We start from the raw sequence: 15,813 nt of genomic DNA, 5'->3' as shown, positions 1-15,813 counted from the left end.
TTGTGATCATGAAGATGTTGATGTCTTCGAAAGCTTAAGGAATTTAATTTTGTATACATGTTATGTCTGAAACCTTTGCCAATATAATCGGACAATTATCAACATGGGCGTCGAAACCGGGGGGGACGGGGGGGACGCGTCCCCCCCAATCACGACATCCGGGGGGGACGTCCCCCCATAAAAATCATAGATAATTTTGAAAAAAAATTGCCATTTCCAGTGGTTATTCATAATCACAACACATACACACACAACAAAAAATGAAAACATACACGTAAAAATGAAGCGTTCATAAAAACGTTAAGGGTGGTTGGTCGGCTCGACGGTACAAGTATACACTATACATATTTGTAAAGACTACAGAGTTTCGCCGCCCGGATCCGTCCGCCGGAGGAGGCCGTCGGCCGTTGCTAGGCAACGCCGCCCCGCTTGGGCAGAGAACAGCTGACCAGGGAAGAGAAGGAGCGGAGCAGAGCGGAGGGAGCTCCTGGCGCAGCCGGCGGGGGGTCTGCCCACTGTAAACGTTCTACTGCTGCTGAGTGCTGGTTGCTGCTGCCGGTTGGACTGTGGCCGAATTCTGATAACCGTGGATAGTGGTTGATATTTTGGTACCTGGCAGAGGAACGAGTGGCAAGATGAAGCGACAGAAGAAAATTGACAGCTTTTTCGTCGCAAAACGGTAAGAAAATTGAAGGGGTAACCCTCGGATGTGTCGGCTGGGTGGATAGGGGGCTGGGCGAGGGGGGGGGGCACCCTCGATTTTTCGCGAATAACTCGCGCAAAAAGCGGACGATCGCGACGAAACGTTCATTACCTTCGAGTTTATCAATTTCACACCTACTCTGAAAATTTCATGTGACCCAAATGACCTTTGACCTGTGACCTATTTCTCGAGACCATGTTTGGCCGGATTCGCGATTCAGCGTGTGTCAGCTCACATTATCCGCGCGTTTCCAGTCTTTTTGCAATTGTAAACGTCCAAACATGTGATATGATGTTCGTCCCGTGCATTACGGTGGGTGCCAAGGTCACCCGAAGGTCATTGACCTTTGATGACGTCAGTTCACTTTTTCGAGTTTTACATGTTTCTAGAGTAGTTTTTCGGGTTGATTACGAATTCAGCATCCATTTGAACATTTACGAAGTAGTTTTAGTGCCTTCGTAACATGTTACGACGCCGTCAGTGGTAGTTGACACCTACTATGGATAGTCGGCAGGACGCCTACTGGTTGACCTTACCTAACTTGACCCGACCGGCCTAAATGCATGAAGACACCATCCGTGATCAAAACTTACATGAAATACGTGATCAGCATCCCGAAAGCTCCCATAACAGCTTCACTTTACGAATCTCTAGCAGGTCCTAATTTTCACGACCGGTCATTGACCTGACCTGGAAGGTCAGTAAATGACCTAGGACCTTATAGTTGGGTATCTTTGGCTTCCTCTCGTCACGGGTAATAGCTACGCTCGTTCTTTTTGTGAAGCTTTACCTCGATTATAAGCCGAACGGTCTGGGTCCCATCGTCTTTCCCCTTCCCCGCATACTGATACGTGTGCGGCTGCGCAAATGACCATTATGGGCGGCGTCTGACCCGTTTTTCTTCAAAACACCAACAACTTTAGCCCCAGCCCCTAGTTCAGAACAAAATGTGACATTTCCGGCGGCTCCGATACAGCTGTACCTAACACGTTCTTGTTAAATAGATGTGGGTGTTTTGTGTTAAATCTCACAATCATTAATTTCCGGATATGTGCCTATATGCTGGGTTCCAATTCTTTCCAGTTCTGCTCCATCTTCCGCTGTCCAGGAGCCTGTCTCCTCCTCCGTCGCAGAGCTGCCTGCCTCTGCCTCCGTCGCAGAGCCGCCTGCCTCTGCCTCCTCCGCCGCAGATCCGCCTGCCTCTGCCTCCTCCGCCGGAGAGCCGCCTGCCTCTGCCTCCTCCGTCGCAGAGCCGCCGGCGTCTGCCTCCTCCGCCGCAGATCCGCCTGCCTCTGCCTCCTCCGCCGGAGAGCCGCCTGCCTCTGCCTCCTCCGTCGCAGATCCGCCTGCCTCTGCCTCCTCCGTCGCAGAGCCGCCTGCCTCTGCCTCCTCCGTCGCAGAGCCGCCGGCGTCTGCCTCCTCCGCCGCAGATCCGCCTGCCTCTGCCTCCTCCGCCGGAGAGCCGCCTGCCTCTGCCTCCTCCGTCGCAGATCCGCCTGCCTCTGCCTCCTCCGTCGCAGAGCCGCCTGCCTCTGCCTCCTCCGTCGCAGAGCCGCCGGCGTCTGCCTCCTCCATCGCAGAGCCGCCTGCCTCTGCCGCGATATCCACTTCTGGGCACCAGAGCACACGTGAGTACAAGTAGAATCCTTCCGATACACAAATATTTCACCCGAATGCGAATGATTAAGCACTTTTATACCTTTTACACTCTTTTGGACGGTGCACTGAAAGAGTTTTGCGTGATGTTTCCGTTTTCGTCTAATGGTCGCCTAATATTTAAATTTATTTTTTTCACAGGGTAAATAAAAAGAACCGATAATACGCGATAAACCGTATCGGTGCCAAAACTGTTTTACAAACAAAACTGTTTCCCCCTGCCCCCAGCACTCTCCACTTCTGTTTTCCATCCCTGTTTTTCAATCAATTTGTTATCCCACGTTCCCTCATACATTGTATTCCTGCTCTCAACAGCTCTCTCGCCAAGTCCATCTCCCGGCCCGTCTGGTTCCTGCGATCCGTCACCATGGCGCGTCCCGGATATGGACACCCCAAATCAGCCCCCGGGGAAATCCATCCCGAAACAAGATCTCGGTGGACGGAAGCTGTCGTTCATGGATCACTGGTACACTCTGCATCCTTGGATCCACTTCTGCCCCACTCGAGGGAAGGTGCTGTGTTTCCACTGCGCCCGGGCCAACGCGCTGAGCAGTAGTGTCCCGGCGAAAGAAAAAGCGTTCATCACCGAAGGCTTCAGCAATTGGAAAAAGGCACTGCAGAGATTTTCACAGCACGCGCGCTCCGAGCATCATCTGCGTAGCCTGCCACCCTCACGCAACTCTATCACAGGAGTAATAGAAACAGCTGACGCCAAGCAGCAGGAAGTCAACAGGGCAAACCTCATGAAGGTCATCACGAGCATCATATACTTGGCCAGACAGGGTCTGGCGTTGAGGGGTCATGGAAATGACGACGGCAACCTCATCGAACTGCTCAAACTCCGAGCATGCGACAGCGAAGAGCTGGAGCAGTGGCTACGGAGAAAGGAACGCTATCTGCACCAGGACACGCAGAACGAGATACTTCAGCTCGTCAGTCATGAAGTTCTCCGCAACATCATATCGGGCATGCGCGACGCCGTGGATGGCGAAGTACCCGACGTGCCGCCCTTCTCGGTGATAGTTGACGGCACACAGGACATCAGCGGTAACGAGCAACAGTCGATTTGCGTGCGATATGTGGACAATAGGGGTACCCATTTTTCCCGATTTTGGAAATTTGAGGGTGGGGGTGGTTTTTCCCATTATTTCGCGGCTCCTGATTCCAATGATGCCAAAAATATTGAAATCAAAGGTGGTTTAGGGGTCGCGAATTGAGATTGAAATTTGCGTATTTACCTATAAATATGCCTATTTTACGCTGATAGTAAATCGCACCAAAGGCAAACTTTTTGTTTGAAAGTCGGGTAAAGGGGTCATTGAGCGCTCCTTTTTCATCCAGATCGATGTGCTCCATCACGTGGTTCCGGTTTAATGCCTTACTAGCGATCAATGCAAGTCGATATTGCAACATTTGGTGAAAAGCGCCGTGATGTTTTGCTCCTGTTGTTGGTATCATTCTGGTCGGCGTGTAATCATTTTTGATATCTTCTGCCTTCATGTGACCTTTGGTGACCTTTGGTATTGGTGACCTTTGATGGCCTGTGAGGTCAAACTTAAATATGACGTTTCAGTTGCCACATCTCAGTTCGTGACAGGCTTTTTGTGTCCATACAATTAAAGTTTCCGCAAATTAGCTCAGGATACATCTCACAAGTTATGGCTCCGAATGGACTTCAAACCATGTAATTCAAAAACGATCAAACCATTTTGACCGTATACTTCCACAAGACACGCCGTCCTGATCGCTGACCACAGGCGGCGGAACGGGGAGGGCACCGGGGCACCGTGCCCCCCTTTGATTTTGGCACTTTAACATTAGCCCTAGGGGCGTTGCATGGAAAGAATGGGACCAAAAGTCGGCAGTGCCCCCCTTAATTGAAGGTGTTCCACCGCTACTGTCGCTGACGGCTACGATGAGACACGTATGAGACAACGTAGAATAAATCTGGGTGTTCTACCCAAAAATATCAACTTCTAATCCAAAAACATAAACTCCAAAGCGTCGATTCTTTCCATGCCTACCAACCATGTACCTACTATTCCATTTATTCAGTGGGGACAGATACCAGTACACGTCTTAAGTGTAAGAGTTTCCGATACAATGCACATTGCACATCATTTACGACTTTGCATTTTCGACCACGGGCGACTAGCCATGCGCTGATACGTGCATAGCTGATAAGTGACGAAGACCTTTCACAGCTCCTTGCTTAGATCACCTGTGATCTGAGGTAATTGGCGTCTGAATCTGAAGAACCTAATGAAGCAGATTTTCATCCTGCATGGGCCGTATGGTGGTAACCAGGACGCGGCGTCATATAAAGGAGTGTGCGTGCAGAGGCTGAAGACGAGGAGAACTAGGTCCGCCACCTACGGTCCATGGCCCACCCAACGTGTCGGCCCCGGCAATGCCAGGAGTCAGTAAACGGATCTGCCTCGGAGTTGGCTGAGTCGTTTAGACTTGGCACCTTCCTAATTTCCAGCTTTAGGCAATGCCATTCGACTTCAGTTCAGCACCATCTGAGGGTTTGGACTGGGCCTGTAGAGTGCAGCGTAAGGTCCGTTATCTTGCAAGGATGCTGCTGGCAGCGGCCATCACCAGGCACTAGTTCCATGACATGATACCTGCACCCGTCTCAAGTCAACAATGTGTCAACAGTCTGAACAAAAGTCTGTATGTGGGTGTGGGTGTTTGTGGGAGAGGGGCAAAGCTACACTCATACAGCAGTCACCCAACGGCGCGGTGGTGTAAAGCTTGCGCCCCTCCCTCAGCCGTGTCTGCAACTCCGGGACTATAGGGGAGGTCGGTTAGCGAATTGGCAAGGTCATGCATACCGGCATAGCTTCAGTGCTGTTTTCATCTCGTTAAAGATATAAATAGGCCATTAACAACTTATTTATCTACTTCATGCCATATTTCCGTTACAATATACGACAAACGAGTTATATCGTCACATCCGTAACGGCTTTTAATGCCCCTCCCACCCAGATTGTGTCAATATTCATTGTTTACGTCCTGGGGTTCAGTCATTTCTTTTGCTGAATAAGACGACTCATTGAAAACTAAATGGTCCAATGAGAAAGCTTCGATCACTGATTTGAGCCCTCTGACTACATAGCCAGTCGTTCTAAGAGTTACGGTCTTGTGTATATGTGGGTTCTAATGACGGTCTAAGCCACAGTGAGTGTAAATGAGCATATGCTGTTCATTGACCAAAATGATATTTTTGGTGCTCCCTTTTACCGCTGCACGTCGAATATACCTACAACTAAAGCAATGTTTCACGGTGTCCAACAGTCATTAATACCACTGCAACACATTCAGGCTTTGCGCATTTATATCCATTATCCATTCATATGAAGTCATTTTTCCAAGTAAAATTAAAACTTCCAATGCAAGCTCGCGATCCCTAAAAGTGGTCTGATATCGTTATTTCTGTCACTGCTAGATCCAGAACGGAGCAAATAATGATAAAATCGACCCCAAACCGTTGGCATGGTAACTTTGTCCCAACATAAAATAATGTTAATTTGGTCGATTTTCCGCTAAAATTGACCTTTTCATTTTGAATACCTACGTGACCTCAAGAAATAGTTTGGTTTCGTTATTTTTGGCACAGATAGAATCAGATCGGACCAAATAATGGGAAAATTGACTCCCACCTGTTAGCATGGTAACCTTGTTCCAAAATAAAATAGCATTAATTTCGTCGATTTTTCACTAAAACTGGCATTTTTATTTTGAATTCGCGACCCCTAGAAATCGTTTGATTTCGCTATTTTTGGCACAGATGGAATCAGAATAGACCAAATAATGGGAAAATCCACCCCCACCTAAAATTTGAAAAAATGACCCAAAAATGGGTACCCCTAGTGGACAAGGATTTCAATGTGCAAGAAGAATTTCTGGGATTCTACCAAGCTCAGTCAACGACTGGCGCCGACCTATCCCGGTTGATTGAAGATGCCCTCAGGCGTCTAAACCTACCTCTGACTCACCTTCGAGGTCTGGCGTTCGATGGGGCCGCGAACATGGCTGGATGTGTTCGGGGAGTACAGGCCATTCTCCGCGAAAAACAACCCAAGGCCCTCTTTGTGCACTGCGGCGCGCATTGCGTGAACCTTGCAGCCAAGGAAAGCTGTGACGTCTCGACCATGCTCCGGAACGCTCTGTACACCATCAACGAGGTGGGTCGACTGTTCGCCGAGTCATTGAAGTTCCGAGAGAAGTTCGCTGAACTTTGCGTGTGCGAAAACGAATCGCCGAAGAAGCTGCGGCCACTGTGTCCTACACGGTGGACAGTGCGACTCCAGGCTGTGGACGCCGCTCTCGACCGCTACGACGAGGTACTGAGCACTGTGGAAGAGCTGGGTGCCGGCCGTACTCATGTAGCAGCGAGAGCCGCTGGTCTACACGCGCAGCTGCGAAAAAAATCAACTCTTCTGGCGCTGCACATGGCGCGTGTGGTACTGGCGCCACTGGATCGCCTAAACAGGGCCGCCCAGGGCTCGCGCTGCACGGTATCACAGCTGATGAGCAGCGTCCGGCTCACCAAGGAGCTCCTGCAGGCTGAGCGTGACAACGCCGACCACACGATCCAGGGGCTTTTGCGAAAGGTGGAGGCGTCCAGCTGTGATGCTCCCATGACGCTGCCTCGCCAGAAGCGCGTCCCAGCCCGGTTTGCGGGGGCCGGAGAGCAGCACCACGCCGAGGACCTGCCCCAGTACCTGCGGGAACAGCTGCTGCTGGCGATAGACTCGGCCTGCACGCAACTGTCGGACCGCTTCGACCAGGAGGGCGTCCGGGAACACGGCAAGGTTGAGAAGGCACTGTTGTCTTCCCTGAACGTGAAGGAACTGGACCAACTTTTCCAGGAGAGTCCATGGAGGGAAGATATATCTGTCGCCGACCTGGCACCGCAGCTGCAGGTGCTGTTTAAGAACAACCGTCCGGAGAATTTGGACGCAGCGAAAGCTACGGTGGCTGACCTTGAGGAGAGCGCGCGGGCCATGTTTCCGGACGCAGTGAAGCTGGTCCGACTCCTGCTTACTCTTCCCGCGTCGTCTGCGACCGCTGAGAGGAGCTTCAGTGCCCTCCGTCGACTGAAGACGTGGCTGCGCTCCACGATGGGTCAGGCGCGGCTGAACGCTGTGGCCGTCTGCCACGTTCATCGGGACCGGGTGGCCACTGTGAACGCCGACCGAGTGGCGGCCGCGTTCATCAGTCTCAACGCCCGCCGGGAGCGTGTGTTTGGCCGGGTGTAGAGTATGGACCGTAGTGGTAAAGTGGGAGTAGAGTTCGTGGTCGAACACGGCTGTTGATTCTTTTGGTGATCAAAGGAAACTTAAGGTACCTTGTATTCTCAAAGCAGTTTGGCATTGTTTCCAATCATCTTTACCACGCGCATCTTACTGGGCCGCGGGGAACGTACTTGCTGACGCTGATATTTCTGAAAATGTCACTGCGAAGCCTGAACAATATATATCAGACACTCTGCTCTGCCTTTTCTGGACAAATACCGATAGTTAGAGCCACCAATGTTTTTGACTTATAATTCCCTTGTTATCTTCCCATCACAGTGATAAGACCGAATGGAGCAAAATGACGTACCTACCTACCTATCACTAGGCATTTTTTTTACACGTCTTTCCACTGATCCGTCATCAAAGAGACGGCTAAAATGCGTCCCCCCCTGTCAGAAATGTGTGGCGACGCCCCTGATTATCAACATCTCTCAAGAAAACGATCCGAAAATACGAACACACAAATCGGAAGCTCATAAAAGCAGAATTCGCACTACGGTTCAATGAACAATATATATATATATATATATATATATATATATATATATATATATATATATATATATATATATATATATATATATATATATTATTGGTGCCAATCGGAATTTCTTTTCTTGGAATTCCAATTTTTGTCCAATTCCAATTTGGAATTTGGACGGAATTCTTAACATTTTTTTGGAAATTAATCGGAACACAAGGCCTTTAAAATTTAAAATTTTTAAACGGAGGCCTTTAAAACGCTTTTAAACACTTTTAAAATTTACGCAAAAAATGCAAAAATCGTTAAAAATTGGAATAGCCCCCGCTTTGGACAAAATTGGAAATTTACTTGGCAATTTCTTGGAATTGGATCGGAATTGGAATTGAAATTTCATGAAATTGGCACCACTAATATATATATATATATATATAAATAGAATGTGCCTTCCATCTCAATCTTATTCCATTTCAGGAAGTCCAGAACATTTTCAAAATGTATAACTACAAACCTCTGAATTAGTCTCATGATGATAATAGGCATCACAAATCCATAGCCTCCACCACTGATAAGGCTGAGATTGTTTGGTGGATATCAGGCTGTAATTTGTATTTGAGCAATAATCGCCACACAATTTGTATGTGGATCGCTCTTAAATGTAAATACAAATACAAATACAAGCATATGTCAGCAGCAGGGTCATTATACTGATACGTCAATAACTGCTTGGTAGTAGCAAGTTCAGCAGAAGTATTATGCAATATGCATGCTGATACCCAGTGAAACATAATTCAACTCTGAATTTTTTATTGAAATGAAAAAGCAATCGGAACATTGTATATAAGTTATTACATTGTTTCGGTAGGTATCTACCTACTTATTTTTGAAACAATATGAGTCAAACTCAACATTTTCCCTTTCCACTTTGCATTAGTTGTCACCTATTCAATATGCATTAAATGGAACATGGTATGTAGGTTTTGACTTACTTATTATATTGATAATGACTTCAAGAAGTGCATCCACAAACCAAAACATTACCATGCCCACCGACTCACCAGTGTCAGTCTGAGTCAGATCTGCAGATAGCAGGTGCCTAATGCTGAAGGTAGCCCCCATCAAGCTGGACACCAGCCTAGATAAAAGCTGAAAAAGAAAAAAGAATGAACTTGCCTGGTAGTGGTCATCAAGTTGAAGTGCGCGGAGCCGGGCGATGGTCTGCATGAAGATGGCAATTTGAATTGGCATCTTCGTCCGTTTTTGACGTGAATTTCTTTGCTTCAACGGTCAAACTCAGGCTCACTGTATGGGTATCCAGAATCGCACAATGAGCAAAGCGTTGAATTGTTTTTTGAAATTTACTAATATCTTCAATTAACATCGAAAACTTGCGAATTTCACCCCACACGGTCCACACGGTTTATATAGCCTTGGTCCACACGGTCCACACACTCCCGCGCCGGCGCTTAGCACTGCGTCTATTTTGTCTTCGATGCGCAGTATTTGTCTTTGTATGCACACGAAACGTGCAACTAAATTTTATGCGCGGTAATTAATGCTTTGAACTTTTACTATTTTGTCATATCTAGCAAACCATTGACTGTTATGCAAGATCTTAGTTAATGAGTACTTATTCATCCTTGAAAGACGACTGATAATCCATTAGGCTTGAAATATAAAACAATCGATTATGGATGATGTTAGAACCATTCAACTGTCAGGTAGGACACCGTCAAGCTACAGTCCGAACTAGAGGTGGAAATGAATATTAGTCATTAGTCAAAAATTAGTCGACTAACGTTAGTCAAACGCTTTTTTAGTCAGTCAAAAGTCAGTCAACCAAAATGTTTGTTAGTCATTAGTCAGTCATTAGTCAATGATTTTGGTGCATATTAGTCGACTAATTTGTCGTGTTTCGTGAGGTGACCTAACCCTCGCATGTGTAGGGGGGGGGGGGGGTCGGATGGACCCCCCATGGTTTTTCACGAATAACTCGCGCAAAAAGCGGCCGATCGCGACAAAACTTTCAGTACCCTCGAGTTGATCAATTTTACACCTACTCTTAAAATTTCATGACCCCGACCCAAATGACCTTTGACCTGTAAACAGATTCTCGAGACCATGTTCGGCCGGAATCGCGATTTGGCGTATGTCAGCTCACATTATCCGCGCGTTTCCAGTCTTTTTGTGATTATAAACTAGAGATGCACCAAATTTGCAATTTCATTACCCGCCCCGCCCCGCAGCTAACCCTTGCCCAACCACAACTACCCGCAAGCTGATTTTGGCTGAGCCGAACCCGCAAAAAACCCGCAATTTTAAAAACCTGCCTTTGCAAGGAAAAAATACAGCTGGGTCAATGCTAGAGCTATATAAACCTTACTTGCTTCATTGTTGTGCAGAAAAAGACAGCCAAACAAATAGTAAGGACTTGAAATTGCTATGCTATGTCCTCAGGAAGTGCACACTGGTTAATGGAAAACGAATAATGCATCAATACATTTGAAATTCCTTTCTGAAAAGAATTCAGTAAACTTTCTCTCACCTTACCCTTCAGCATTGGCTGAGGATCAAAATTTCACTCTGGTTCCTCTCAATGTTAGGCTTCTGGAATGATACTGTTATCAAAATGAATGTTGATATAAAAAGATATGCGATTTCCAGTTAAAAATAAATAGTGACACGGTGAATAGGTACTGAATAATGCGTATCCAGTCGATCTACACATAAAACAAATCATGCAAAAGCCCAGCAAAAACCAACTAACCAATGAACCACGCATTTTTGGAAACATGCGTCAGAAGCGTCACCAACAGCTGATTGCAAGGAATGTTGCAGCGACTAAATTATTGCAGCCGTAGTTAGTGCGAACTTGTTGCGAAAACACCGTTGTATAATGCATATTAATGTGCCATTCTGATAATATTATTTTACACAACAGCTAAAGTTTTACAATTCAGAGGTTAATCACCGGTTAGGAAATAAAGAGACAGTAAATACTAAATAAAATGTAATAATTTTATAGTTGGTCTTGGTAATGCTCTCCGGCTGATCCTCTCTCGGCAATCGGCATACAAATGATAAGAAAGTAAAAAGACAAAAGAAATGCGACCAGCTACGTGGTTTTGTAACATGTATAACTGCTATTTTGAGGTATTCAAAAACCAAGACGGAAAAAAACTGATTGTAAAATTATTATTGCGTCATCAATGACAGCTTTCTTTCGCCTCAGAGACCAAAATTGACGCAGTCAAATGCCAATCCTTGTCAGAATGTCGAAAGTGCGCCAGTATTGTATTGCGTTATGTTTGGGCCGCATGCCAGTCAATATTTTTATTTTTTGTAAGGGTAATTGCAGGTAATTGGTGTGTTGTTTTCGTAATATCAATATAGGGTGGGACAGAACATAGAGTAGGATAGGTATTAGGTAATCAATGAATTTGCATCAAATTTTGTTTAGCTCTTTTTATGCCGACCAGACGCAAATAAAGTAACATGTGGCATTTGCTCTGATTTTCAACATCAACATCTCATTTTAGTCTGGGTTCTTCCATAATGTATATCTAGTGCACACTGCACATAGACTTCAGTTCAGCTTCCTATAAGTTTGCTTTCAGGTTATTTTATGTTTATTGAATGCTTTCATCAGCATTTATTTATGCTTTGTAGTTTGTTGTTTGTACCCTGAGGGCTGTTCGGCTGCGCAGCCAAAATGAAATATGCTGCAGCACGCATGCGCAGTGAGGACTGCGTCGCCCGTTAGTCCCGCCCACACCACTGCGTCACCGCCTGTGTGACGTCACCTACTGAAGCATGCTTCGTTTTCCTGCAGCACGAAATTCGGTGCTGCAGGAGGCGAAAGTGGCGCGGATTAAAGTTTGCCATCCAATATTTCTTATTGCAAGCGGTTTGTATGCTGTTTTTTGGGTATCATTATCACTCTTTTCGGTGGCACATTGCTATTAACCACATTTGAACGCAATTTAACCGTTATTCGAGCGAAAATCACCAGTCCACCCGCGCAACGGTTCGCCGCGTTTGAAATAGGCTGCAGCGACGCTCGGCCGCGGCGTGCCGGCGGAGAGTGGGCGGAGCCAGGCGGTTGACGTCACCCAAGTATGACGCACGCAGCACAGATCTATGCTGCAGGGACCCGAACAGCCCTCTGGTTTGGTCATTGCTAGACTGTGGATGCTATTGCTGGTTGTTTTCAGTTTTGCATTTGAAATGTGCTTCCTTGATATATTTTTATATTTGGTTCTGTTTTAAAAGTTGTTTTGATGAATAGTGTATTGTTAACCTGAGCAAATGCACTTGGCATTGTGTTTTGCATCTAAAAAAAATAAAAATAAATTTATAGGTTCTAAAGTCTGACCGCCAAATACCCGCCACACGACAAGTTTTGCTTCTCGAACCCGCCAAAAACCCTGCGGGTTTTGAAAACCCGCAGAAAGCGGGTTTGCGGGTTCAAAAAGGGCATCTCTATTATAAACGTCCAAACATCTGAAATGATGTTCGTCCCACGCACTACGGTGGGTGTCAAGGTCACCTGAAGGTCAGGTCAGGTCATTGACCTTGGATGACCTCGGTTCACTTTTTCGATTTTTACATGTTTCTAGGGTAGTTTTTCGGGCTGATTTTGAATTTGGCATCCATTTCAACATTTACGAAGTAGTTTTAGTGGCTTTGTAACATGTTACGACGCCGTCAGTGGTAGTTGACACCTACTATGGATAGCCGGCAGGACGCCTACTGGTTGACCTGACCTGACCTGACCCGACCTGGCCTAAATGCATGCAGACATTATCTGTGATCAAAACTAACATGAAGTTCGTGATCAGCACCCCGAAAAACCCCATAACAGCTTCACTTTACGACGAAACTCTAGCAGGTCCCGATTTTCCCGACGTTTGGGTCATTGACCTGACCTGGAAGGTCAACCAATGATCTAGGACCTTAAAATTGGGTATCATCGGCTTCCTCTCGTCACGGGCAGCACGCTCGTTTTTTTCCCGCGAAGCTCTAGCTTGATCAGGGGCCGAACAGCAGGGGGGGGGGGTTCAGTCGACCCCCCCTACACATTAGACGCTGGCAAACGCCGCACACATGCGAGTGTTAACCCGCGCCCCGCTGGGGTCGCCGGCCGAACGCGCTCGGCTGGAGGGGGTAAATTTTACCCCCTCCCCCTGTTATCTCCCGAACCAGGCGTCGTAGTGGCCGACAAGATATCTTGCGCTCGCTTCGCATCGCGGTGGCCATGAAATAATAAGGGATAAAAATAAATTTGGGATCGATTGGTGTTCTTCCAGTGTCGATCAGACGTCTAGAAGTTAACATATTCGCGAAAAAACTTGCTTTGCTTGTAAATTCCGAAATTTAGTCAAATATTAGTCAAAATCGAGAAAAATGGCGTTAGTCATTCATTAGTCAGTCAAGCTTTTTGAGACGACAGATTAGTCAGTCAAAAGTCAGTCAACCAAAATCGTCATTAGTCATTAGTCAGTCATTAGTCAAGATTTTGGAAAACGTTAGTCATTTCCACCTTTAGTCCGAACAGGCATTTTTCAGCAGAACGAAATAACACACGAGTGCATCAGGTGGCCCAGTCAGAAGTCAGAACAAAACATAACAGACGGTGAGTGAGTCGCTCGGAACAGCATTCCTACTCAAAGGCTCCTGACGAAAATATCATGGGTTAGCTCTTGTGGGCCCCAAGCAACGTAAAGTAGCTTAGGAGGGATGACAGCCATTATGTCAGAGTGAGAATATTACGGAAAATTATATTTCGCCATCTGTGTCTCACTGCCTCACGGTTCGCCCCAGTGCCTGTGATGTAATGACTGAGTGATATCACTACACGTCCGATTCGTCACACTTGCATTACGTTGTCCTTTCGTGTCTGTCGGCTTCTTTGCATAAAGCTTCCTTTGCATTGCGCACGATTGTTAGGGTTGCGGTTAGCTAATGCTCAAAGAAATATAATAGATATTACGTCGAGCAGGTGCGCCAACAGTCACTACACTAAGGAAACAACCATGATCCATACAACTTCACCAGCCTGCGTGAAAAGGGCACCGAAGAGGAATGGAGCGGACATCGGACATGAGGCTGGGCACATTAGCTGTGCTCCCCTGCCTAGCAAAAGCGGGCAAGAATGGACGGAGTAAATCGACCAAACGAGATGGTGGCCAACAGTTAAAGGGACCCTCCCACCTTAACATTAGATTTGAGTTGAGATAGCCAAAATGGGGTCCCTGGCTCACAATTACCGGTTTCGGCACTCACAACATCGATAAATGCCTTAAATCGGAAATATTGAATTTCAAAATTGCAGCATTTTGATTCAGAGGGGCTAATGCTTAGGAATACCCCTCTGAATGTGTGACGTCAGCGCAGATATCTAACGATTTTTTCATGTTTGACTAAAACGTTTTGTAGCACGCGGTGGTATATGCTGTATGCGCGCAACATCTGCCGCAAACGCCGCACTTCTAAAATAAAGTCGCTAGAAACAGCGGAGATCCCAAAAAAGTAAACAAAAGTAAAAGTCTAATATCTTGAAAACCGGTGAATATTTTTCGGTGAAATTTAGTAGATATTCGTTTTCGCTCTTTCTGAACCGAGCGACATCACTTTCATGCCGATTCATAAACTTTTTTGAAGGTGGGAGGGTCCCTTTAATTAAACACTTATCGTAAGTGTGGATTCTATCAAAAGTCGCCTCTAGTAAATACGGTTTGACGGTCTGGGTTTGACCTATAAGTCGCAAAAAGCCAGGCAGGCCGTGGGATGTGGGTAGAGGCGCCGTAAAGCCGATGCATATTGCGTAATAAATATGCCTGAGAAGCTCCCTGTTACATTATTTACATAGTACATTCTACACAGTGGCGGCATACCCCTCACATGCAGCTAAGAAGTGCCAACGACATATTCACATCCGCTCGCATGATGAATCTTCTGGCTTCCTTCATGTATCGGTGTAAGCATCATGCATATCCTCACGGGATTCGTCCACTCCCTTCCTTCCGGTCGCGGCTCACGACAGTGGGTCACGAATTCCTCACAGCCACCGTCACATCTGTGCCACCCATCGCGTCGCGTGCATCTGATCCGGTGACGTCACACAAGAAATACAGGCATACATAATCAGTTAAGTGAGACTGAAGAGTCATGTCTTAATAGTTAATACCCAGGTAAATGCTTATTTGAAATTGTTTTAACGGACTTTCACTGGGTAGTGGGTAAAAGTTATTATTGGTCCCGGTACTCTGACTTGTATTGAAAAGTCTTCGATGGGGCACACATAGGTTTAAAACAGACAAAAAATCAGGTAGCCAAATAAGCATACATAATCGTTACACCACCGCCGTCGGCCGCTGGGCTTCAGTGCTTACAAAGAAACCTCATGACATTAGCACGACACAAGGACGCTTGACGCTAGGCTAGCCCGGCGACACCCTACGGAACGCGGTGTCTCTATTCACCTAAATCTACACGTAACCAATGCGTTTGGGAAATAGCTATGTATGTACCAAGATTACTTTGTGCATGCGTGTTTGCATTTTTCGTTATTGTACGAACACAAAACAAACTTTATGGGCATCACTAACACGAAACTTCTGATGAAACAGCTTGTAAAATATGAAATCACACGTTTCCTCGCATAA

The 15,813-nt window shown here is 46.4% G+C and overlaps 2 protein-coding genes across 4 annotated transcripts in view; one reads left to right on the top strand and one right to left on the bottom strand.

The window, feature by feature from the left end:
• LOC122390959 (Na(+)/H(+) exchanger protein 7-like) overlaps nt 1-9,622 on the bottom strand; it is a 60,345-nt gene extending 50,723 nt beyond the window's left edge. The window contains exon 1 of one of the 3 annotated variants that reach the window (XM_043384435.1): nt 9,320-9,622. The gene's annotated coding sequence lies outside the window, so the exon portion shown is untranslated. The remainder of the gene's footprint in view (nt 1-9,319) is intronic. The other 2 variants (XM_043384433.1, XM_043384430.1) reach the window with 2 other exon arrangements.
• On the top strand, nt 519-7,626 carry LOC122390951. The gene is made up of 4 exons (XM_043384405.1): nt 519-679; nt 1,787-2,331; nt 2,675-3,451; nt 6,491-7,626. The coding sequence occupies exons 1-4, from the start codon at nt 636-638 to the stop codon at nt 7,624-7,626; spliced, it is 2,502 nt and encodes an 833-aa protein (XP_043240340.1). The 5' UTR covers nt 519-635.
• Nucleotides 9,623-15,813: the final 6,191 nt, after the last annotated feature.

The sequence above is a fragment of the Amphibalanus amphitrite genome, unplaced genomic scaffold (genome assembly GCF_019059575.1).
Source record: "Amphibalanus amphitrite isolate SeventyFive unplaced genomic scaffold, NRLGWU_Aamphi_draft 000416F_arrow, whole genome shotgun sequence".
Taxonomy (NCBI): Eukaryota; Metazoa; Arthropoda; class Thecostraca; order Balanomorpha; family Balanidae; genus Amphibalanus; species Amphibalanus amphitrite.
The sequence above is the reverse complement of the archived record's forward strand: the minus strand, read 5'-3'. Positions and strand labels throughout refer to the sequence as shown.

Coding starts and splice junctions, on each gene's coding strand:
- LOC122390951 (XM_043384405.1), top strand. CDS start 636: ATGAAGCGACAGAAGAAAATTGACAGCTTTTTCGTCGCAAAACG. Junction 2,332..2,674: donor TTCTGGGCACCAGAGCACAC/GTGAGTACAAGT, acceptor TGCTCTCAACAG/CTCTCTCGCCAAGTCCATCT. Junction 3,452..6,490: donor GCGATATGTGGACAATAGGG/GTACCCATTTTT, acceptor TGAACCTTGCAG/CCAAGGAAAGCTGTGACGTC.